The sequence below is a fragment of the Zingiber officinale genome, chromosome 1B, assembly GCF_018446385.1.
Source record: "Zingiber officinale cultivar Zhangliang chromosome 1B, Zo_v1.1, whole genome shotgun sequence".
In the NCBI taxonomy this organism is placed as follows: domain Eukaryota; kingdom Viridiplantae; phylum Streptophyta; class Magnoliopsida; order Zingiberales; family Zingiberaceae; genus Zingiber; species Zingiber officinale.
The window spans coordinates 6,999,545-7,022,872 of record NC_055986.1 but is presented as its reverse complement, the minus strand read 5'-3'; the positions used below and the strand labels follow the sequence as shown (position 1 = coordinate 7,022,872).

The 23,328-nt window shown below is 37.8% G+C and overlaps 4 protein-coding genes across 5 annotated transcripts in view; 2 read left to right on the top strand and 2 right to left on the bottom strand.

The window, feature by feature from the left end:
- The first annotated feature begins 1,071 nt into the window (after nt 1–1,071).
- LOC122048389 lies at nt 1,072–6,744 on the top strand. The gene is made up of 5 exons (XM_042609963.1): nt 1,072–1,612; nt 3,064–3,179; nt 3,527–3,631; nt 5,107–6,291; nt 6,368–6,744. The coding sequence occupies exons 1-4, from the start codon at nt 1,084–1,086 to the stop codon at nt 5,800–5,802; spliced, it is 1,446 nt and encodes a 481-aa protein (XP_042465897.1). The 5' UTR covers nt 1,072–1,083; the 3' UTR covers nt 5,803–6,291; nt 6,368–6,744.
- LOC122048399 (monothiol glutaredoxin-S9-like) lies at nt 6,674–7,231 on the bottom strand. Its single transcript, XM_042609972.1, has one exon. It carries the CDS (start codon nt 7,157–7,159, stop codon nt 6,734–6,736), a length of 426 nt encoding a protein of 141 aa, XP_042465906.1. The 5' UTR covers nt 7,160–7,231; the 3' UTR covers nt 6,674–6,733.
- A 9,236-nt stretch (nt 7,232–16,467) lies between these two features.
- LOC122048381 (uncharacterized protein At4g28440-like) lies at nt 16,468–19,639 on the bottom strand. Its single transcript, XM_042609954.1, has 2 exons — nt 19,345–19,639; nt 16,468–17,000 (listed from the first exon to the last, which is right to left on the bottom strand). Exons 1-2 carry the CDS (start codon nt 19,583–19,585, stop codon nt 16,810–16,812), a joined length of 432 nt encoding a protein of 143 aa, XP_042465888.1. The 5' UTR covers nt 19,586–19,639; the 3' UTR covers nt 16,468–16,809.
- Nucleotides 19,640–19,813: 174 nt separating this feature from the next.
- Nucleotides 19,814–23,328, top strand: part of LOC122048367 (3-deoxy-manno-octulosonate cytidylyltransferase, mitochondrial-like) — a 3,987-nt gene continuing 472 nt past the window's right edge. Inside the window, exons 1-8 of one of the 2 annotated variants that reach the window (XM_042609946.1) lie at nt 19,814–20,114; nt 21,369–21,414; nt 21,753–21,839; nt 21,911–22,035; nt 22,304–22,443; nt 22,532–22,583; nt 22,740–22,850; nt 23,181–23,328. The exon at nt 23,181–23,328 is cut by the window's right edge and continues 195 nt beyond it. In XM_042609946.1, the coding sequence (XP_042465880.1) occupies nt 19,884–20,114; nt 21,369–21,414; nt 21,753–21,839; nt 21,911–22,035; nt 22,304–22,443; nt 22,532–22,583; nt 22,740–22,850; nt 23,181–23,252 (864 nt within the window). In that variant the 5' untranslated portion in view covers nt 19,814–19,883 and the 3' untranslated portion in view covers nt 23,253–23,328. The remainder of the gene's footprint in view (nt 20,115–21,368; nt 21,415–21,752; nt 21,840–21,910; nt 22,036–22,303; nt 22,444–22,531; nt 22,584–22,739; nt 22,851–23,180) is intronic. The other variant, XM_042609942.1, reaches the window with a different exon arrangement.

The following is a 23,328-nucleotide window of genomic DNA, read 5'->3' as shown; positions in this document are numbered from 1 at the left end:
GAGTCGACGAGCGCTAGGGAGGTGGCGCTCACACTGACTGGACGTCGACTGAAGATGACATGGACCTCCAACGAGCTAAGTCTGCAACCACAAGTCGTTAGTCCCGAGCCGGGGAAGGGTTCCCCGGGCGATGGCCCTCCGACGCTCAAGTCAGCTACCGGCGGCAAACGAACGAAGTAGAGAAGAAAGGAGCAGCAGCGTAACTGTAGCTACCGTAGTGAACCTATCTCCGTCGAAGCCTGGGTGTCCTTATATAGTGCTACCAGAAGGAGTGTGCATGCTTCCCAAGATGTGTGCTCTTCTCAAAGTATACCTGGAAAGGACATGCCAGAAAAGCGTGTCTGACGCCATACTCGAATAGCCCGAGCATATCCCTAACATGACAGTGGAAGTTTTCCCCGTACGATTTTCTGCCCGACCATGCCGTCAACCATGCAGCCCGTCGATGACACTGGTCCCTAGGAAGATATCACCAACCACCCTTTTTGTATGTTATTAGGCTGAGAGGGGGAGTCATTCGGCCAGTTTATCGTCTGGGTGATACAATGGCCGGGCCGAGAGTCCACTCGGCCGATGACCTGCTACTCGGCTCCGCCCTGCCGAGCGAGGGAGCCCTGTCTGTCGAGTCGAGGTTGCGTCCACTGATTAGCCGAGCAAGGAGGCCGCTCGGCCTTCACCCCTCCTTGTTTTGAGCTTTATGAGCGTCGGAAGCTCGATGTCTAACCGAGCTGTCGAAGTGTCGTACCGGTTGTTCTTCCTACTGATCGGGAAGGTAGTTCACCCGATCGAATATCTGCCTAGGACGTTAACTACTTTAACCTCCTATCAGATGTGCCTCATCTTATCATTGGATCAACATCGATCAATTATATTTTTCCGATTTATTATTTCATAGATGATCTTGAGGCCTCGAGGCCTTGCGACCGATCGTACAGAGTCAATCGTGCGGAGCCATTAGATTGTGAATTCAACCTTTTTGTTACCATAAAATTATTAAATAATATATACTTAGAAAATAATTTAAAAAGTCATTTTAAAGAGATAGTTGCCTCGCTGTGAATATTTGTTAAATTAGAGGGCCAAATGGATTTATTTTTCCGAACGAAGCCTGTACTGTGGTATTCCATCTCCGAGAAGAAACCCTTGTCGGTTCAAGCAAAGGGCAAGCCTCGTTCTGCTGTAGCCAGAGGAGGATCGGAGAAAGGAACGGCTAGAGGAAAATCGGAGGAGGGGGAGATGGATCCGAAAGCCTCGGCCAAGTCGAAGCGATCTCATACGCAGCACGGCCGAGCGAGCCACCCTTCGCCCTCTGCTATCGCTCAAAGGAAGAAGCAAAGCAAGGAAAAGAAACTCGAGCAGTCCGCCGGAGGAGGAGACGGGGAGCTAAAGAGAACCCGCCGGCCCAGCCTCCCATCGAATTGGGACCGTTACGACGACGAGGACGAAGTGGTGGAGAGTGTTGGGAATCCTTCCGCCACAGAGGTCGCGCCAAAGAGCAAAGGCGCCGACTTTGGATACTTACTGGAACAGGCACGTTCGCAGCAGCAGGAGCGTGACAAACTTGCTGGCCTTGGCCTCCCATTACCCTCATCCTCAGAGGAGTTTCCCCTTGGTAACGATCTTTTACTCTCTTTCCGGGTATCGGGGTTTCTGCCTCTCCCCCAAGTTTTCTAAGCAACTTGGACCATGGAAAACTGTACTTTAGAGTTTGCTTGCTAACATATGCCTATAGTCATAGCCCCTATTTACTTAAATTGATGAAGTAGCTTGATGTATTGTTGCGGTCAGATCTGCCTTCCTATAACCATGTAGTTTAGTGTGTACACTGATTTGTGGATGGACCTTGAGGTAATTGGCTTGATTTTCTATATAAACTCATTAAGTCAGCATTATGTATTGATAACATTATTTCCTCTCCATATAGGACATAGACTGCTTAAGTAAGAGCCTTAGACCATCCACATCAGTATCCTCATCCAAAATATAAAATTTAGGATAAAAGAACTACTTTATTAAATTTAGATATCCATTTTTCACTATATGATACATCAGCTTCCCTATAATTTACCATATATTTATTTTTTTATTATTTTTTCTCTTTCCTTCATATTTTTTATTATTAGATGGAGGAAAGAGATAGAGGAGAGAGAAATTTTTTATTATTAGAGGAAGGAGAGAGAAATTTTTTATTATTAGAGGGAGGAGAGAGAAATAGTATTTTAATGTTTAGGGAATGGAATCCATTCCCTAAATTTAAATAACTACTATTCATAAAATGTATATTTAGGGAATGAATAGGGTACTTGATGCGGATGTTTTTTTAATGCAAAATGTAAAATTTAAGGTAAACGTGTAGTTTAGGTTAATTGATGTGGATGCTCTTAGTCTTAGATGGTTCCAATACACTTTTAATTGGCATATTGAGATTCTTCCATTCTCTAGAATCTAGTATTTACTTGTGAAATAACTATAAGAATAGGTAAGAATTATAGACAAGATAGGTCTAAATGGCTGAACTCTAGACACATTATTTACTTGTTAATATTAAGACAGGCATTGACATGATTTCATCTTAACAATCATTGTAGTTCTACAGTCATGGAAAAATCTATCAACTATTTGAATACTCCGTAACACCATAGGTTACGGAATAGTCTTTGTAGAAGTGGAAGACAAAATGGATTGAAGTGGAAGTTATTAAAGGCCATTTGCAAAAGTTTGTCATAGTGCATCATTGTTTATAAAGTTTAAATGCCAGAAGCTCTCTAATATTTTATACTCGGAAAAACCTTGAATTGGGTGTCTCTTAAATGTTATTAAATGTCTACTTAGAAGTCTTATAATGTCTCTCAGTTCTGAAGTGAAAGTTATTAAAGACCATTTGCCAAAGCTCCTTACGGTGACCATCATTGTTTAAAAGTATAAAGTGCCAGCTCCTCTCCTAATATTTAACTTGGAAAAGTCTTAAATTGGGTGTCTCTTTGTCATTATATTTTCTCATCCTTTTCTACTCAGAATAGTCTTTGTAGAAGTCATATAATGTTTATCACATTTTGTGTACAGGTTTATGGCAGGGGCTGAGCTCTATTCTATCTGTTAGAGGAGAGGGCCGTCTATCTTTGTACAACGATGATAATTTCATCATTGACGATTCTGAGGACTCCTCAATTAGTTCTGAGGTATTAAGTGCTATTTCAAATTTATGCGACCTTTGGAAGAGAATGCATTTTTTGTACATATTGTGTTTCACAATGGTTCAATGAAACTACAGTTGCTGTAGCTTCTGTAGTACCTCTTTTTCTACTAGGTATTATCAATCAAACTATAATTATGGATACTATAATTCGAATAGTGCATTCTTGTTATCTTAACTTTGAATAGTTATTTTTTATAGCATTCTGCCTGACTTAATAAGAAGCTGCTTAACCTTCTTGACATAATTTTTATTTATAGCATCCATATCTTTCTGGACGATTCCAAGTGTAATTCTGTAATTACTATTGCATTAACTTAAATCACATGTCAGGTACCTTTTTTATCAATTGATTTGCATGCAATCGATGCACAATTATCTAAATTGAAGCTGTCAGATCGCCTTTTCCTTGAAGCTGATTTATTCCCTGAAGAACAGGTAAACTTTGCTTTCATTTATTTGTTATAGTCTATGTTGCTTCTATTCCTTACTTTTGGTCATTCTTTTCTTTGAGAAATTGCAATAATCATTTATATGGATGGTTATTGATGATATAGGAATGATACAAATTGCCATTTGAGAAATTGTACTCTAGGTGGTTATCATATTTTTTTTTGAGTATTGGATGTAAGTATTCCAGATTATAGGTAATAAATGGTAAGTTTGGTTGTATTTGGTAAATTATATATTAGAATTTAGTTGTTGTGGATTCCACTTAAACTATACATTGAATTCTTATTGGTTCTGCTGCCTTCAAGTTTTCATGAAAAAATCAAGGAGGCAAATAAATAACATTCCTCTGTTGCTTCATAATACAGATATCTAATCATATGTCCACACGAGCAGTCAAAGAAAGGGTTATTGTTGTATGAGTCTTGAAGTTCATGCCTCATTTGTTATCCAACTTGTAAATCCTTGCAAAGATATTGGTACTGGAAGTATTCATAGGATTTCTTGGAACATGTTACCTTTTGTTGGTTTGATTACCCACTCCTAATGGGATTACAAATCTCATTGAGTCCCTTGAATTCAGATCCCCAAGCACCTTTTTTCTAAAAAAAAACTTTTTCCTTTTTATAATAGCTCAAGAGTTCGAAAACAACCTCTTGCAAAGTCCAGGACCCTTCATCGGGATCCCGCATTGGGGGGAGTTTTGTGCACCGGGCTACTTTTTTTTGAAATATATAATAGCTCAAGGGTTGGGAAAAAAATTTCATATCAAAGATGGCCTTAGGTTGTGGACGAGTGATATATGTTGCTTAATCAGACCGTATAACCGTCCAATTGGTAAATTTTAGAGGACAATTCTGTGTAAAAAGAAGGCCCAGTTTTTAAAATCAGTCTATATCTATAGGCACCTTTTATTGAAGCAAAAGGTGAAATCGCTCACCCTGCCTAATATCGCCGCCCCTGGCAAGATATAGATAGGTAAATCACGGGCAGATACCCTTTTATAGGAACCTTCTATGAACCATATACAAGTTTGCTTGATGTATGCTATCAAATACATTATATGTATGGATCTATAGGTAGCATAAATCATGTAAGTATCATGAGTGTAATTTAACACTAGCAAAATTATGTGGTTATGTTAACATTTATCAAGACACCACACCAAAACTTAATCTGTAAGTATTTCGCTATTACAATCACAAGGACTAATCCTTCTAGAAGGAGATTTTTTTTATAGAATCTCTCATATTTGAAGGGGTTCTACAACCATATAATACTTATTTTTTATTTATTAGGTAATTTCTTACAAGTTTGCTCTAAAGAACATACTTGAATCTGAGGTTGAATTTTTGCCGAAAGTTAATCATTTCAGTTTTCCATTGTTTGGTTTTTGTATGTTATTCCTTGGTCTGATTAGACGTCAAACCTTAATTGAATATTGGATCTTTTACTGCTAACAGTGTGTTGGCGAATTGATAGAGAAAAAGATGTCCGAGCAATTGGAAAATCTGGTAGCAAGAGAATTTAAAAAGGACTTTGCTCAGTCAGCCTCTGCCGATGTGGATAAAACAGCTTTATTCGATAATTATCAACCTCAAATATCAGCAGGAAACGCTACAGAGCTTCATTCTAGTAAAGGATGGACGTCAAAAGAAACTCAGACGCACAATTCAGACTCTAGCATGTTTGCTGCTTCAAACCCAGCAGAGATCACTACCTCCAAGTTTGAGGTGGCAGCAGCAGAAGCAGACCTTGACATGCTTCTTGACTCACTGAGCAAAACCAAGCTTTCTAATGCTTCTGTAGATGAACCTGGTTCTTCAAGAAATGCAACCACAAGTCCAATTGACGATACCATGGATAGTTTGCTTGCCACAACATCATCCTTCGTCCAGGAACAGAAAACTCAAGCAAGCACAACCAAGCAGGGATCAGTCCTCATTAGTAATCGTCCTTCTCATGTTCTTGGTGCTACATTAGACGGAGGGGCTAATTCCTTGAGAACAGGTGCGAAACTTACACTCGATGACAACATTGATGATTTGCTTGGGGAGACTTCTATTTTTGTGAAGAACCAAAAGCCTCGCCTCCCTCATGGACCATCTTCAGGTTCCAAGCCCCTAGATGATTTCGATTCATGGATTGACACCCTTTGAATCAGAATCAGAATCAGAAGCAAATTCCAAAAGAAATACTTCGCATCTTGATATGCTACTCTTCTTCTTTCACTTTGAAGAAAAATTTTTCCACCCACCTGTAAGATGGAATTGGTACATTCAGTGTTAGGATAGTTGCGAAATTAGGACACTGATTTATATTATTCAAGGTAGTCAAAGTTTGGCGAAGGGTAAAAGTTTTTTCCACTTAATCTCACAACCCTGCCATTGCCATGAATGATCTCACCCAGAAAACTTCTGTACCTGAAAGCTGGGCCTGATGCGTTTGAAGGATCGATGTTAAGGTTGAAGTGCAAACAAAATTGAGCATCAAATGAGTACAATACAAAAGCTCTATCTTTTGGTTGGTGCATATGCCTGTACCATATTCTTTATCAAGCGTTTTCCTTTGTTGAAGTTTCCTGTCATATTAAATTCAGTGATGAGTTGCAGGAAACTTATGCGGATTGCAACCGATGATGTCATGCAGTACGTATCGTGCATCATGAAGTCGAAGTATATTGGCATTTTGTTTGACTTTCGTGCAAATTTCGATCTTTTTCAGACAAATTTTTTGACTACGGCGAGCTGATTGAAGAAGCTGCTGATGGATGTCGGTCTTCTGCCTTTGCCTGCTCGTGTTTTCTGCTCGTCCTCTCGCTGGATGCTTTACCTTTACACTGCTGACTAACGACGACCCGTCGAGTTGACTCTGGAGTCGATGCTTGGCCAGACACTACTGTCGTAGAAGTCAACGGAAATCCATCGAAATTTCGGATGCATATTTTTTATTTTGATTATTCAAGTGTTCAGTTTTAAATATTCGTCAATATTTGAATTCTGTTAGTTTCCAAATCATCTTGTGCTACAATTGAATTGTAATTCGGAATTTTATTTTTTATATAAATATCCAAGAGGGGCGAAATGGTCATTACAGCCAAAGAGCGCCGGCCTCCTTCAAGATGGGCACGAGCTCGCCGGTGATGTGGACAGCGACGAGGCGATCGAGCCCACCCAGAAGTCTTCCGCCCACGAACACCGCTGGGAGCGTCATCGGTCGCCGGAGATCCCCGCCTGGGACTTCGACGTCCACCACCCGGTCCGCTTCCGCCGCCGTCTCTTCGAACTCGCACACCGCGGGGTTGACCCCTAGCCCTAGCAGCAGCCGCCTCGCCACGTAGCACATGCAGCATCCCCTCCGCCCCACCACCACCACCGGATTCTCCGCCACCATCCGCTGCATCACTCCGGCGCCCTCACCGCCGCTGGAAGAGGAAGAGGAAGCGGAGGAGGACGAAGGCGATTCAGGGGCCATAAGCGTGGATCGATCTGAAGTGATCGATCCTTGCTTTCTCATGTATTCTTTCTCCTTTTACCAACCGATCTAAGACCGTCAAATCGGGAATCGAGGCACGGAAATGGAAGGGGGAGAGGGGCCGCTTATATAGCAGCTGGAAGGACGCGTGGATGGCGTCCCAACAAGCAAATCCGACGTCATGGCGGTTGTAAGCGATTCTCTCAGCTCAAATTCGAAATGTGACCGGCACACGTAGCCGTGCCATAGTCAGTGACGTCAACGACGCGTCAGTGTCGGCTGCCTTCCATCGGAGGGTGTTTGCTGTCCTAGCGGAGTACGTTAATATACGTCACCTAAAGCGAAAGATGATATCCAAGATGGTGTTTGCTGTCCCGTCTAAATAATAGGAGATATAGATGGTGTTTGCTGTCCCACCTAAATAAGAGGAGATATTTTGTTACACTACAGTGACCCGGGAGATATTTTACGCTGGCCGAGAATATTTAAGAATTGACTATTTTTCTTATTAGCCTACACTCATATTTATGATAACATCAAATTTATTTTTCTTTTATTAACCAATTTTATTATTAATATTCATTATTTATAAATCTCTTGATTTAAATTTATTTTTTATATTTAAAATTTATTGTCTATAATCATTATTTATGTATTCATCTTTATACATGTCACCGTTATATATATATTACTTGGTCTCTATATTATTGAGGTGACTAATCTAATGATTTATATTATACAAACAATTCCACTATGAACATACTCCTCGAAAATAATTCGGAAGCGAAACAATCTCGCAAAAGCTAAAATACAAGAAATATAAACTAGGTTATAAAAGAAATAAAAAATAATTACAACAAGAGACCTTTCTTTACTTGCACTTTCTTGTTTTGATTTAACCTCTTGTTAACTTAGAAATACAACATCACTTCACTCTAAATTATCTAAGAGTTGATGACGAAAACTCTAGACGAGCTCCCCTTTATATCGAAGCTATTCAAACCGTTTTTCGCCTCCCAATCGTTAGGTCATCATTTGACAATTCAATTTACAAAATGACTCTTTTTCGAACATCAAATAGATTGGTCGGTCATACCAATCGATTAAAAAACCTCTAATCGATTGACCAATCGATTCAGAAGCTAAGCCTACTATTTGCTCATGAACTTTTACCAATTGATTGGGCAAACTCCGATTCATCCTCTTCATGAACATCCCTTACGAAAATCACACTCCAATTGATTATCTCAATCGATTAAAAAGGGTTGAATCGACCACTTTACAAAAATAACACTCCAATCGATTGGAAAGAGTTGAATCAATTATACAATAGATTCAATACCTTTTTGTGCTTGCACGAATGACCTCCAATAGATTGACCCAATTGATTGGAAAGGGTTGAATCGAGTCAACACCTTTCCATGCTTGCACGAATGATCTTCGATCGATCGGGCAATCAACTCAATTGATTAGTCTTGGGACCAATCAATTACCCTAATCGATTGCCTAATCTTAACTCTCTTGCCCAACATCCGGTCAACCTTGACTTGTTGGAACTTCTCGTTGCCTAACATCGATTAACCTTAACTTACCAGGGCTTCCTCACCATGTGTCCGGTTAACCCTTGATCTACTTGGACTTTCCATCTCGTGCCAACTTTTTGTTAATCTTTTAATCACCAAGTGTAGTCCTCCTTGACTCATTTGGATAACCTTCAATTAGGACTAGTCACTCAGTAGACTTCCACTCTTCCTAACCTCGGTTAGGATTTTACCATATCTAACTATAGTTAAAGCTTTCCTTTGCCAACGTGTGATTCTCCTCGATCTACTTAGACTTTCTTTTGTTGAGTATCAATTAGAACTAGTCACTTAGTAGACTTCCATCTTGCCTAGCTTCCAATTAGAGCCAAGTAGCCAATCTTTCTTGACCTATTTAGATTTCCCTGTAGCTAATCTTTCTATTGTACTTTCACTTGCTTAACCCTCAAGTTTTAGACTTTACCTTGCCTAACATCCAATTAAAACTTTTTCTAATCAAGTATTCGATCCTCCGTGACATACTTAATTTCTATTTTACATATTATCAAATATTAAAACTCAAGTTTCAGTCCATTTAAACTTAATCAACTTGATCAACTGAAATCCTAAGAAGATTACACCAACAAACACTTATCTTTTTGTGCTTGCACGAATGACCTCCAATAGATTAACCCAATCGATTGGAAAGAGCTGAATCGAGTCAACACCTTTCCGTGCTTGCACGAATGATCTCCGATCGATTGGGCAATCAACCCAATTGATTAGTCTTGGGACCAATCGATTACCTAATCTTAACTCTCTTGCCCAACATCCGGTCAATCTTTACTTGTTGGGACTTTTCGTTACCTAACATTGATTAATCTTAACCTACCAGGGCTTTCTCACCATGTGCCCGGTTAACCCTTGACCTACTTGAACTTTCCATCTCATGTCAACTTCCTGTTGAACTTTTAATCACCAAGTGTAGTCCTCCTTGACTCACTTGGATAGCCTTCAATTAGGACTAGTCATTTAGTAGACTTCCACTCTTCCTAACCTCAGTTAGGATTTTACCATACCTAACTACAGTTAGAGCTTTCTTTTGCCAACGTGTGATTTTCCTCGATCTATTTGGACTTTCTTTTGTCGAATATCAGTTAGAATTAGTCACTTAGTAGACTTCTATCCTGCCTAGCCTCCAATTAGAGCCAAGTATCCAATCCTTCTTGACCTACTTAGATTTCCCTCTAGCTAATCTTTCTATTGTACTTCCCCTTGCTTAACTCTCGAGTTTAGGACTTTACCCTGCGTAACATCCAATTAAAACTTTTTCTAATCAAGTATTCGATCCTCCGTGACCTACTAATTTCTTTTTATATATTATCAAATATTAAAACTCAAGCTCTAATCCATTCAAACTTAATCAACTTGGTCAACCAAAATCCTAAGAAGATTACACTAACAAACACTTATCTTTTATTAACATACATTCCCATCTATTTTAACATCAAAGTTATTTATCTTTTATTAACCTACCCTCACACATATTTTAATATTAATATACCTTATTTATAAATTTATTAATATTTATTTTTTATATCCCAGATTTATTAAATATTTATTTTCTATACTCATTATTATGTCACCTTATTTATCTTTATTCTTTACCCTCTAGTAAGAAGATTGAATTGACTGATACAGGATCAGAATTTAAATCTCAACAAAATTAAGATTTTTTTTTTAATATTAATATACCTTATTTATAAATTTATTAATATTTACTTTTTATATGCCTAATTCATTAAATATTTATTTTCTATACTCATTATTATATCACCTTATTTATCTTTATTCTTTACCCTCTCGGATTGAGTTTTCTAATAGGGACAAGAATTTAAATCTCAACAAAATTAAGAATATTTTGTTTTAATATTAATATACCTTATTTATAAATTTATTAATATTTTTTTATATTCCAAATTTATTAAATATTTATTTTCTATACTCATTATTATGTCACCTTATTTACAGGGCCGGACTTTCCACGATGCGAGAGAGGCGACCGTCTCATGCCCGACCTAGGAAGGGGCCCAATTTTTTTTTATTATTATACAAAAACACGAATGGTAAAAGGTTAATTCGCTAAATCATTTTCAATTTTCTCCTGGCTCCGAGACACGCCGCACGCACCTAACTACAGCAGAGACCTTCGAGGCGGCCGCACGGGGCAATCTGAGGTTCCCACCAAGGATATTCCACTCGGTGTCTCCGGCAACGAGCGGCCAAAGATCTTATCCGTCGGATGCTCTACAAGGACGTCTCTAGAAGGTTCTCCGTCGAGCAAGTCCTGAGTTAGTATCATTCAAACTTCCATCCCTGATCCCTCTTCCTCTCGCTCTCTTCCTCTCGCTTCTTTGTCTTTTTTTTGAGATCGGTATTTTGCTGAGATCGACTTTTCACGAGTTTTTTGGTCAAGAACTCAAGATTTCTTGAGCTTTTGATTCTTTTAACCTAGCTATAGCTAACTAAATTTCATCAAGAAAACCAGAGTTTTCCCCCAATTTCTCAAATACAATCGTGTCTAATAAAGATTCTTTTCACTCAAGTTTTTTTTTTAGAAAAACAACCCTGTAATTTCCCTCTTCGCTCTTACTTTTCTAATGATCTTCTAAAAACTTAAGGTAAGTTTTTAGATCTCTCTAACGTGTTTGCTAATCCCTTCTGTAGGGCATCCCTAGAGAGGCGAGAAGGCATTTTAAGCCTATGAACATAGGCATAGCGTTGCATCGCACCAACGCTGCTAACATCACACGATTTTTCTTGGCGTTCAGTGTTCTTTCCAATTTCTTCTCTAATTCTCCGACATTCTTGAATCTTGATCCGTCAGCAGTAGGATTTGGACATTGGATAATTTGGTTAGATTTTATTTTTGTGCATCATTTTCTGAATATTAAGTTTAAATGTTTAATCTTTCTTTAGACTTTCTCTACTTTACTTTTGTATTGGATGATATTTCTTTTATTAGTTTATAGAAAAAGGTTAGTTAGGTCATTGGATGATATTTCTTTTCTCTAGCGTTCTTTTATCAGTTCTTGATCTCTGTTTTACTTTTTGTGTATCATTTTCACATAATTTTTTTCTTTTATCAGTTTTAGTTTCAGGCTTGTTAATTCATAATTGAACCTGCAATTAGCTTACTTTGATGATTTTCTAGAAAAGGTTAAACTCTTTTTCATTTTTGATGATTTTCCATGCTATGTCTTTTACTTTGTAGTTTGTATCTATTACCTACTAGAAAATCAGTTAGGCCATCGAATCTTTTGAACTTGCAATTAGCTTATATAAATATATTATGTAAATTGTAAGATAATGTGTTTTTTTATTCATTGAAAATTTGAAATTAGTCTAATAGTATTCTTATATACATTGTCAGTTAATTGTAGCTGCCTCCTCTTATTAAATGTCATTTGGTTTAATCAATTTTTTATCAGAAAACTATCCAAAAAATCTAACATAATATATTGTTACTCTTGAATATAGACACAAATTATTGAGTTAATATTCAATTTTAATACCTTGCAGGTATAATAAAAGAATATTGAAATGCCTCCTAAATATATGTCTGGAGTTCAAAAGAGAAAAATGAAACAAAGGGAGGAGACATTAATTCAAAGTCAAGCCGGTGATATTAACAAATATTTTATTAGAAATAGCATAATAGAAGGAAAGGAATTAGGGGATAATTTGATGATTGAAGAACAAAGTCACAATGAAAATGAAGAATTGGTTGAGGCTGCCAATTTGATCGAGTTGAATGAAAACTTAGAAGAAGACTCTCAACATGAAAAATTAGATTCAATTCTGAATTTGCAGGATCTTGAAAATTGGAATAACATCAGTAAAAAATTGAGAGATTACTTAATAGAAATGGGTCCAAAAAGAGTGAATGATTTTTTGTTTCCTAAGGATAGGAACAATAGGCATTTTGATTCATCGCATTATACACGGGTAATGACAAATGGACAAACAATAGATAGAAAACTTGTATATTCTATTTCATTGGATAAAATATTTTGTTTCCGTTGCAAGTTGTTCAAGACTAAACAAATGATGAGTAGAATGAGGAATTTGGGTAATGATGGATACAAAGACTGACGTAATATGCATAGAAGTCTTAAACAACATGAAGCTAGTAGAGGCTGAAAAATTTGTTTCTGTTGCAAGTTGTTCATATGGATTGCATGATTGCTTGGGTTGAATCAGAAAAGAGGCTGAAAAAAAAAATCAAACAATTGATTACAGTATGCAACTTCAAATCAACAAAGAAAGACAGCATTGGAGGCAAGTGTTAACAAGAATAATCTCTATTGTGAAAACACTTGCTAAAAATACTTTTGCCTTTTGAGGGGATGATGAGAAACTTTATGTCGAGAATAATGGGCTATTTTTGCAAATGATAGAAATGATTGCTGAGTTTGATCCAGTGATGGAAGAGCATGTTCGACGTTGTGAAGCAAGGGAATCTCAATATACATATTTTAGTCACAAAATTCAGAATGAATTGATAGAAACTTTGGCAAATGAAGTGAAAAGGTCAATCATTGCAAAAGTTAAACATACAAAATATTTTTCAGTAATATTTGATTGCACTTCAGATGTGAGTCATCAAGAACAAATGTCTCTAGTGCTATGATGCTTGGATGATTCAATAGAACACCAAAAGTAGAAGAATATTGGGTTGAATTTTTGAAGGTGGATGACACATCAGGTCTTGGGTTATCAAGTGAACTTATGAATGTGTTAACTAGAGTTGGGCTTGACATTGATGACACAAGAGGGCAAGGGTATGACAACGGATCTAACATGAGTGGAAGACACAAAGGTGTACAAAAAAGATTGCTTAAAATAAATCCTAGAGCTGTTTATACACCGTGTGGTTGTCATAGTCTTAATTTGGCCTTAGTTGATATGGTGGAATGCTGTCCTAAAGCCAAGTCATTCTTTGGAGTGATGCAACGAATCTACACATTATTTTATTCCTCTACAAAGAGATGGAAAATTTTTAAAGATAAGGTGCCTGGTTTGACGGTTAAGACATTGTCACATACCCATTGGGAAAGTCATGTTGAAAGTGTGAAAACCATAAAAGAGCAAATTGTACATAAGAGATGTTTTACTTGACTTGGCAGAAGTTGCTGAAGATTCTAAAACAAAGAGTGATGCTGAGACTTTAGCCCTATATGATCTTAAGAGTTTTGAGTTCTTGCTTGGAATAGTAATCTGGTATAATTACAAGCAATAAATACTATGAGTAAGTTTATTTAATCTGAAGATGTGGTTATTGATATTGCGATCAATCTGTTACAAGGACTTGATCAATTTCTTGATGAGTTTAGAGAAGAAGGGTTTGCTAGTTCCATGAATGAAGCTAAACAAATGGCAAGTGAAATCGGGATTGAACCTAAATTTCGAAAAAAATGCATCATTCGAAGAAAGGAACAATTTGATGAAAGTGATAATGATAATGTGACATGATCGGGTGAAGAGTCTTTTAGAGTTGAATATTTTCTATTTATAATTAATCAAGCTCGATCTTCTCTTCAAGCTCGATTTGAACAATTTAAACAATATCAAGAGATTTTTTGGATTTTATTGAATTTGGAAAAGTTAAAGAGTGAGCCTTTAACTAGCTTGATGAAGTCTTATATGGAGCTTCTCTTGGGACCTTGAAGTTCGCTAGAGGAGGAGGAGGGGGGGGGGAGGGTGAATAGCGTCTCATCCAAATCGTCGCTTCCTACGCTTGTTAGTGCACAGCGGAAACAAAAATACTAACAAACAAAAGCAAAACTAACCCTAGAAAACAATAAACAAGAAGCAAACCCAATGACACATTGTTTAACGTGGTTCGAAGATGAAACTCCTACTCTACAGTTGTCCGTAAGGTGGACGATTCCGATCCGTCGGTGGATGACTCCCCGGAAAACCTCCGGCTAACTCGTGTAGCTCCTTGTGGGCGGAGAAACCTCGCCACAAACTCTCACCAAGGACTCTTGAGAAGCTAGGGCACTAGTAGACTACTAATAGGGGTTAACCACCTCTATTTCGTCAACCTTAACCAAGCTTCCAATGCTTGGTTATATAGGCCACAAGTTAGAAAACCCCGCCTACCAGTCGACTGCCAAAACATGCAGTCGACTGCCCTTCGTGGAAATTCGATCGTTGCAGCCCAACGGCTCGATACCAACTCTCTGTTCGCTCCCAGTCGACTGCACCAGTCGACTGATGAAACCACCAGTCTACTGTTACAGTACTGCTACAGTACGCTACAGTACTGCTGCAGTAAACCCTAATTCCAGGGTTTTACCCCAAGTACATTCACTCAGCACTCGTTCTCCCCCGACCAACCTAGATCTAGCCTTCTAGCCTCCTTCATCAGCCTTGCGTCCCTCGGATGCCTCCCCATCCTTCACGTCTTGTCTTCTGGAGCTTCCATCGGCCTTGTCATTGTTGTCGGGTCTTCCTTTGCCAAGAGGTCGCACCTCCGGGACTTCATCCATTGCCAAGTCACACTTGGACTTACGTTGTCAAGACTACATGCTTGGACTTACACCGCCAAGAGTCATCCTTGGACTTTCCTCCTATGCCAAGATCACACTTGGACTTTCCTTGTTGTACCTATATCCTGCACACTCATAATGCATATCAAATACAACAATAATCCTAACTTAAACTTTTGCCCAAACATCAAAACTTAGGATATCCAGATTGCTACAACAGCTTCAACAATTTTTGAGTCACAATGGACGTTCAGACATTAATGATGATGAGTTGTGTTCAGAGTTGATGGTCGTGAGATGTTATTTAACAAATGAAAAAAGAGCAATTGATATGCTATAATGTCTGGCAAAACTAAATGGTTTATTCCCAAATACTTGCATTGCATATAAGATTTTGTTTAACCATACTAGTAACAGTTGCATCGGCAGAAATAAATTTCTCGAAGTTGAAGTTAATCAAGAATTATCTTCGATCAACAATGTCACAGTATCGACTAAATGGGCTAGCAATGTTATCGATTGAGAAAGAAATAATTCGACAATTAGATTATGTAGATTTGATAAATATTTTTGTCTCTAAAATAGTTAGACGAGCAGTGTTTATGTAATTATTTCAAATATTTATTAACTTTTTATTGATGTAATATATTATTTTTAATGTAATTTATTCAAATATTTATTAACTTTTTATTGATGTAATATATTATTTTTAATTTATTTATATATTTTATATATTTATTATTTGTAAACTGAACATAACAATTATTTATCGACAAAAATATATTTTTTTTTTATTTTCCGGACTCCGTCAAATACGGGTACAACTCTGTTTATTTACCTTTATTCTTTATTCTCCCGTAAACCTTATTTATCTTTATTCTTTACTCTCCCGGAATTGAGATGATTTACTTCCTCTTCCTCTTAAATAATCGCTTTATGATTTACCGTATAAAATCGCTGGAATGACAAATGCCACTGTTTACTACCTTTGTGTAATACCCACTCATTAAGCGGATGCGTAGTAATTGACGACTTCCATGTTTTACACGTTTTTATCAACGTATACAGATCAGCTTTGACTGTGGTGAATGAACTAATCGCTAGTGCTGGCTGTACGCTAAATTATAAATTTTCTAATTAAGTTCCCCTGCGTCGAGGAAACATCCCCAATACCTCAAATGTACCATCCGTGAACTTAGTATTTCGTACCCAAAAAAAAAAAAGAGGTCTGATGAAGAGGAACAGGAGAGAAAAATGAATTAAAAAAAAAACAAAAAAACAATCGTCTACCAGCTATATCATAAACGATTTAAAACAGACTGGATAGCCACAAGTACAAAGTTCTTAAGTTCAAAAACTATTACAAGCAACATAAAAAAACAATTTAAACTTTAAAAAGAACAAAGGACTTACCAAACTGATGCAGCAACATCCGTAGGTCTGGATTCCTACTAGGTTACGGTAGCAAGCAGTCATTAAAATTCATCCGGAACTGGCATGACTTAGGATAGATGCTTTGACATTGGCTGCACAAATTTATCACCTAAAGGTGTTGTAGTAGTGTCGATGTTTTTTTACCATGCTCCAAGTGTGATTATTCGCGGAAATGCAGTTTTTACTCTTCCGCCACATTCACCAATTCATACTCAACCAAAGATAGATTGTTATCCTCTTTTACTGTGAAATCGGCTGGCTCAGTAACCTCGATGCGTCCCCACTTGTCGACGGCCAGTCTCATCGAGCCTTTGAACATATCAATCCTTGCATTGCGAAGAATGATTGTGTTGCCCGGTTTCATTAAGTCAACTGTGAAAGAAAAGAAAAACCTTATGGGAATAAAAACTGAAAGGAAGGTTAGTTTTTCAAGGGCAAAGACAAGTACTTTCAGATGAGTATAAACGTTGCTGAACTACAAGTAACAATTACACTGAAATGGTAAATTTTCGCTGTGACTAGTATAAAAAACCTAACCGCATAAATTTTCATATCTAGGTGGCAATGAAATTCACTGTATTAATTCCGAGTGTTTATGCATAAAAAAAACATTTTAATCGAAGAATCCTGTTTAGATAACAATAACAGGAAAGGCAGAAGTAAAAGATAAAAGCAAAGGCACTGCTGCAGTGCTCTACCACTTGAAAGAAACAGGAGGGATGAGATTTTTCATCTTAATCTGTCACCAAGCATGAAATCATTTAAGCATGAACATTCACAGGAACAAATTTTTAATACAGATGAACACATGACCGCACAAAGAATCTTTCGGAGATAACACACACTCCAGTTTATGGTGTTCCCAAATGCAATATGATTAAGAAAATAAATAAATTATTGGAAATATAATGTCAAAAAGGAAAATGAAGAGAACTACAAAACTACAAAAAGGCACTAAGATGGACAATGGGATGCTCCACTACACTTTTCTTATCCAACAATTTAGACAAAACAAGTAACATCTTGAAATAGTCTAGTTAAGCAGACAAAACAAAAAGGACTTTAAAAAGGTCCTTTAATTAAGAGAAATGCTGGGACATATACAAGAGGCAAGTGCTGCAAAGATGCCCTCTATGATTGAGGGCAGAAGCAGAACTAACAAACCCTTGACTATATTTTAAGGTCATATGCAAACTGTTAATATGACATAACAGTTTGGTAGACAAGGTATATTGAGAGAGTTTACAGCAATTAAAGTCACTAAGAGAAATTGAAATATCAATCTATGAAGTTAATAGAGAGATATATGCGTCTGGAGTTCTATTCAATCATTTCCAAGGTTTTTATGCGCGCAAAAGGTGATATTGCTCACTCCAAGTGGTCTGCAGTAAGATACAGGCAAGTAAATCACAGGGTGCATTTTGCTCTAGCGCAGTAGACATCTTCCAAACATAGAGCCCATCACAACAAAGTACATTTCTAATGTTTCTAAAAGCATATATAGGTGGTATGTGATTGGTCCATATGTTGCATGTTGGGGGCGTTTAAGATTATATTAAAAATATTTAAAAAGAGCAACATACATGCTATGTAATTTACTAATTGATGTATCAGTTTCACATAGAAAAAATGTCAATCGTATGATACAAAGCACCTGAAATATATGAAACACTATTAATCAACTAACTAATAACACTCCCACTGCACACTTTCACATAGAAAAAAATATGTCAATCATATGTTACAAAGTACATCAAATATATCAAACAATATTAATCAATAATATATATATATATATATATATATATATATATATATATAAGACTGATTGCTCAACCCTGTTCCCTTTAGTTGGACAAGATAATAGAATTGCTATCCCTTGAAAGGATGGTGCACTTGTCTCGAGACTCAAACTCCTGAACTCTCTGCAAGAGAACTAGCACTTTCTTTCTCCAAGATATTTTATATATATATGCACACATGACACATTGAGAGACCGTAGAGTTCTAAATCAGTTCGGTTTGTTCTTACCAGGTTCAACAGAATAAAATATGATTTTTTTTAATTGCATATGCAAACCACATATGTTATAACTTATATGCCGCCATGGATGTGATCATCTGGAAACTTATATAGAAAATCACCATTCCAAAGATCTGCACCATGAGGGTTCGCAGGGGATGTTGGACAAAGCTCCATCCTACAAGTGCAGATGCATAGTGTGACGCCAGGTTCACCAGCACAATCATTCGGGCAGAGTGGCAACAAAGATGATAGTGGAGTATTAGGTAAGATGGTCATTCTACACCCGCTACTCTCTCCCTTCTTTCCTCTCAGCTCTTCTCCTCAACCCTCGTGTTCTCCTCTCCTATCCCCTCACAGCAGCTGGGTAAACAGGCACAGGCCTTAGCATGGCCATAGTGAACATACTTCCAATCAAGCCGCATTCCCGTCAATGTTGGTCCGCTTTTGTATCTTAGTAAGGTTTAATTCACCAAGAAAAACGAAAAAGATTCTAAGAGAATCGCGTTTAATTTCCCCCAAAATTGACAGATATTGCTTGGACACCTATGAACAAAGATTTTGCGAATGGGCGAAAGAGAAATCCAAGCATGCATAAGAAATAACACCGACAGCAACGTCTCCACTGAAAACAGAAGAAAACAATAGGCACGACGACAAACGTATCGAATCAGGGAGAAGGAAGAAAGCGAACCCTGATCGTTTCGAGCGGTGAAAATGATGGAACCCGTCTCGTCACCGATGAGGCACTCGGCTATCCTTGTAGAGCGGACGCGAACTGGTGTGGCGGCGTGGCCCTTATTGACCACGGTATCAGATTTCAGAACCTTGGCCGTGAGGGTGTGCCCGGTCGTCCCAGGCTTCAGCTGATCCACCTTCGTGAACACTGGCTTCCTCTTCGCGCCTACCGCTCCCCCTTGCTGCTGCGTCGCCATGGCCACCAAAATCCTAACCCTAGACTACAACCAAATACCATCTCGAACATGATAATTATAACTGTGCTTCAAACCTTGATACGGGCCCTGCAAACCATGGGCCCGGCCTGTATGAAGCGGAGGTCTGGCAATCGAATTCGGATCGGATCCGATTCTAAAAGGCCGTGTAAATCTACGAAGCGCGAACCGAACAAGGCCCATATAAAATAGGGAATTTATTGTTTATAGAATAAGAGATCCCGTCGACTGTCCCCGTAGACACTTCCGATCTTTCCATCTGCATCACTTGAGCTCTTCCATGTCGATCTGCGCTAGCTCCTCGCAGTCGTCGTCGGGATCCAGGGCGTGGGTTGCCCATGCGGCGGTTCTCGGGGCAGCGATCGCAGCGGCAGTTGGTGCCCACTTCTACCTCCGCCGCCGGTCCAGCATGTTTCGGAGCCGGGTGATCGGAATCATCCCTGCACGATTCGACTCCTCCCGATTCCAGGGGAAACCCCTTGCTCAAATCCTTGGCAAGCCCATGATCCAGGTCCCGTATACCTTGCTTCATCTGTTTCGACTTCCTGGTCAATTCGGCTAATTTTTGTCTTTTCGGATATGTACTTCGCGTTCTCTGATGTTGCATTCATTTTTGAAGAAATTCTCGGCCAAGATGGGTTCTTTACATGTTAATGGGCATAGAAAGGTTGTTCCTGGCATTTACAATGTTACAAGATGCACGAGTCCATTGGCGGTATCTGTGGATGGGTTTGGTGTTCAATTTCGTGGCCAATCTGTCTCTTATTCGACAAGTATCGAATCTAGCTTGCTGCAGGGAAATAGGAGTATGGCTCCCATTCTCTCCGTAGTCTAGGGTTAACTTTTGATGTGACCGTATGCTTAAGGCTCGGGTCCTCTGACTGTTATTAGATGGATTATCAGTCCATTGTCTACGGTTGCTCATCTAGACGATGCCAATGGGCACGTCAATGCCGTCTGTAGTAGTTTTTGCAGACAGGGAAGTTCTTTCCTTTATGCTTATAAAATATCATAATCGTCATTTTCCTATTCACCTTATAAAGTAATCGTAAGAAAAGATGGTGCTACCTGAACAATTTTCTAAATCTTCGGCCTTTTCTAAATTTTGAGAAGTCACTTTATATATATATAATCGGGAAGTTGATATTATGATTATGGTACTCGAGATTAATTGATTCTGAAATTCAACATGGTAAAATGGATGAGATCTCTAATGATAACAGTATCTCTATTTAAGTTCACTGTTGCCAGCTTTTGTTTGATAATCCGAGTGCGTCTCTGTCTCTGTCTTTCTGAAAAGACTCTTCAATTCTGATTCTTTCTGTACAGGCTAACAACCTCAGGTTTGTGTCTTGTTTGAGAACCTGAACAAGTTGAATACTCTGAGTGATTCAAGAAGATTGGAAAAGGCGTTTAACTTAGCTAAATCAAAGTTTGATGGCAAAAAGTGACTAAACTGAGATATTGGCTAGTGTGAGGAGTATCAGTAAGAACCATCAAAGAACTAGAAGCTGCTATTTAAAAATTGTTTGATCCTGAAATTTTGTTTGTTAGATTAGCTCTTTTCCCTCGCACACTTTCTGGTGGATTTTTGTTATGCGCACAACTACGCCACCGCTCACAGAAATGGACTTGCATGTTACGACGAGAATTATACTACTACCTACCTCCAATTTTTACCTTTTTGTTTCTAGTTTTTGTCCGTGGATGGTCATTTCACTCATTCTGCAAGTTAACACAGTTGCGTATTTGATTGCTTGGACAGAGAACTTGGGAGAGAGCAAAACTGGCTTCAACTCTTGAAAATGTTGGTAAGTAATCATTTTAATGTGGATTTTTTTTTTTCTCAAAGAAAACAGAAGTTTATTTAATACATATAATACTGCTGTATTCAGGTTCAACATATTAGACACTCTTACAACCTGCTTTTTGTTTCAACTTCTAGAATCTCTAATATGTAATGAAGTTGAGAAAAAAAAAGGACTAGTATAACTGCTTAAAGTTGTTGACTGTTGACTCTAATCATGTCGACCAACTTTCTTAATTTCCTGAGATTATACAATTTCCAATGTGTGGTTTATTTGGATTTGAGTTACAATACCTATAGGAATTACTTCTCTTTCTTTTTCTTAATTTGTTTATTTTGCAGTTGTGGCTACAGATGATGTGAAGATTGCAGAATGTTGTAGAGGATTTGGAGCTGATGTTGTAATGACATCGGTAGAGTGCAGGAATGGTAGAAGAGGTTTCTTTGTTCATTTTCAACCCTGGGTTCTGAATTTGATATGTGAAATTGATGATCTGTAGGGACGGAACGCTGCAGTGAAGCAGTCCAGAAACTTGGGAAGGACTATGACATAGTTGTCAATATTCAGGGTGACGAGCCTCTTATTGAACCTGAGATAATAGATGGCATTGTTAAAGCATTGCAGGTGGGTAGCAAATTTAACTTTAGCAACATGCCATGATTCATTTAAAATTATGGAGAACATAGTGCATACTTCATAGGTTAGCCACAATACTCAGAGTCGTGCTAACAAAATCTGCTGTCAGAGGGCCATTTTTATACAGGAAAATTAGCTTGTTTGCATGTCTTCTTTGTTATAACTTTCTGTCACACGCTCGCACTGATTATGCATTTTACAAACGATCCATTGTGGTTTCCTTTTTCCTTGATTAGGAGAATGCTTTATGTTTCAGAGTGCTCCTGATGCTGTTTTCAGCACTGCTGTAACGTCCTTAAAACCTGAAGATAGTCTTGATCCTAACAGGGTAAAATGTGTGCTTGATAATCATGGATACGCAATCTATTTTTCCAGGGGTTTAATCCCATTTAACAAGTAAGCTTTTTGTATTGTTATTATAACACAATACCTTGGCTTAGTTTTTGATGTATTCATCACAATGTCATAATTCTGTAAAATCCAGGTCTGGAAAAGTTAATTCACAATTTCCATATCTACTACACTTGGGCATTCAGGTCTATATATTCACTCTTCTAGATGCGTGTTTTCCTCTACTATCTCTTTTATATATTTCTCTTTTGTTATTTCTTGGTCCTTTTCTCTGGTTATTGTGGTTAATATGCTGATCCTCCCACTCTTATGCTCATTTGAATCTTTTTCTGTTTAACCAGAGTTTTGATTCAAAATTCTTGAAGATCTATCCACAGATACCACCTACTCGTCTACAACTGGAAGAGGACCTTGAGCAACTTAAAGTGCTTGAAAATGGGTACAAGATGAAGGTAAATTAAAATAGATTTTATATGAATGAGGGATTATTTTGTGAAAAATTTGGTAATGTTAGTAATTATTGAGTTATGTTAGTTCACATGACGTAGTACCTTAAAGTTACAGAAGTCTAGGTTAAATTCTTTTGCAATAGCTTTAACTTTTAAGATAAGTGGTCATTGCAAATTCTTGAGATAAGTGGTCATTGCAAATTCTTGCTTCCATTTTCGATCAAGTTAGACAGATGAAAATCCTCCTACCTACTTTTTCAAATAAAAAAAATTTGATCAAAAGTTATGTGCTTTGCAAACCTATATTTCAGTAATTATTCTAGTCTTTGAAAGGAAAAAGAGGCGATGGAGTTATGGAAAGGACTGTGCTCAGATCATCACATGATCCAGACTACAGATCTTTGAACTTGAAAATCAGCATTCTAGACTTGAACAGCTATAGATTTGTTTTCAGTACATGCTCATTTGGAAGGAAGGAGGA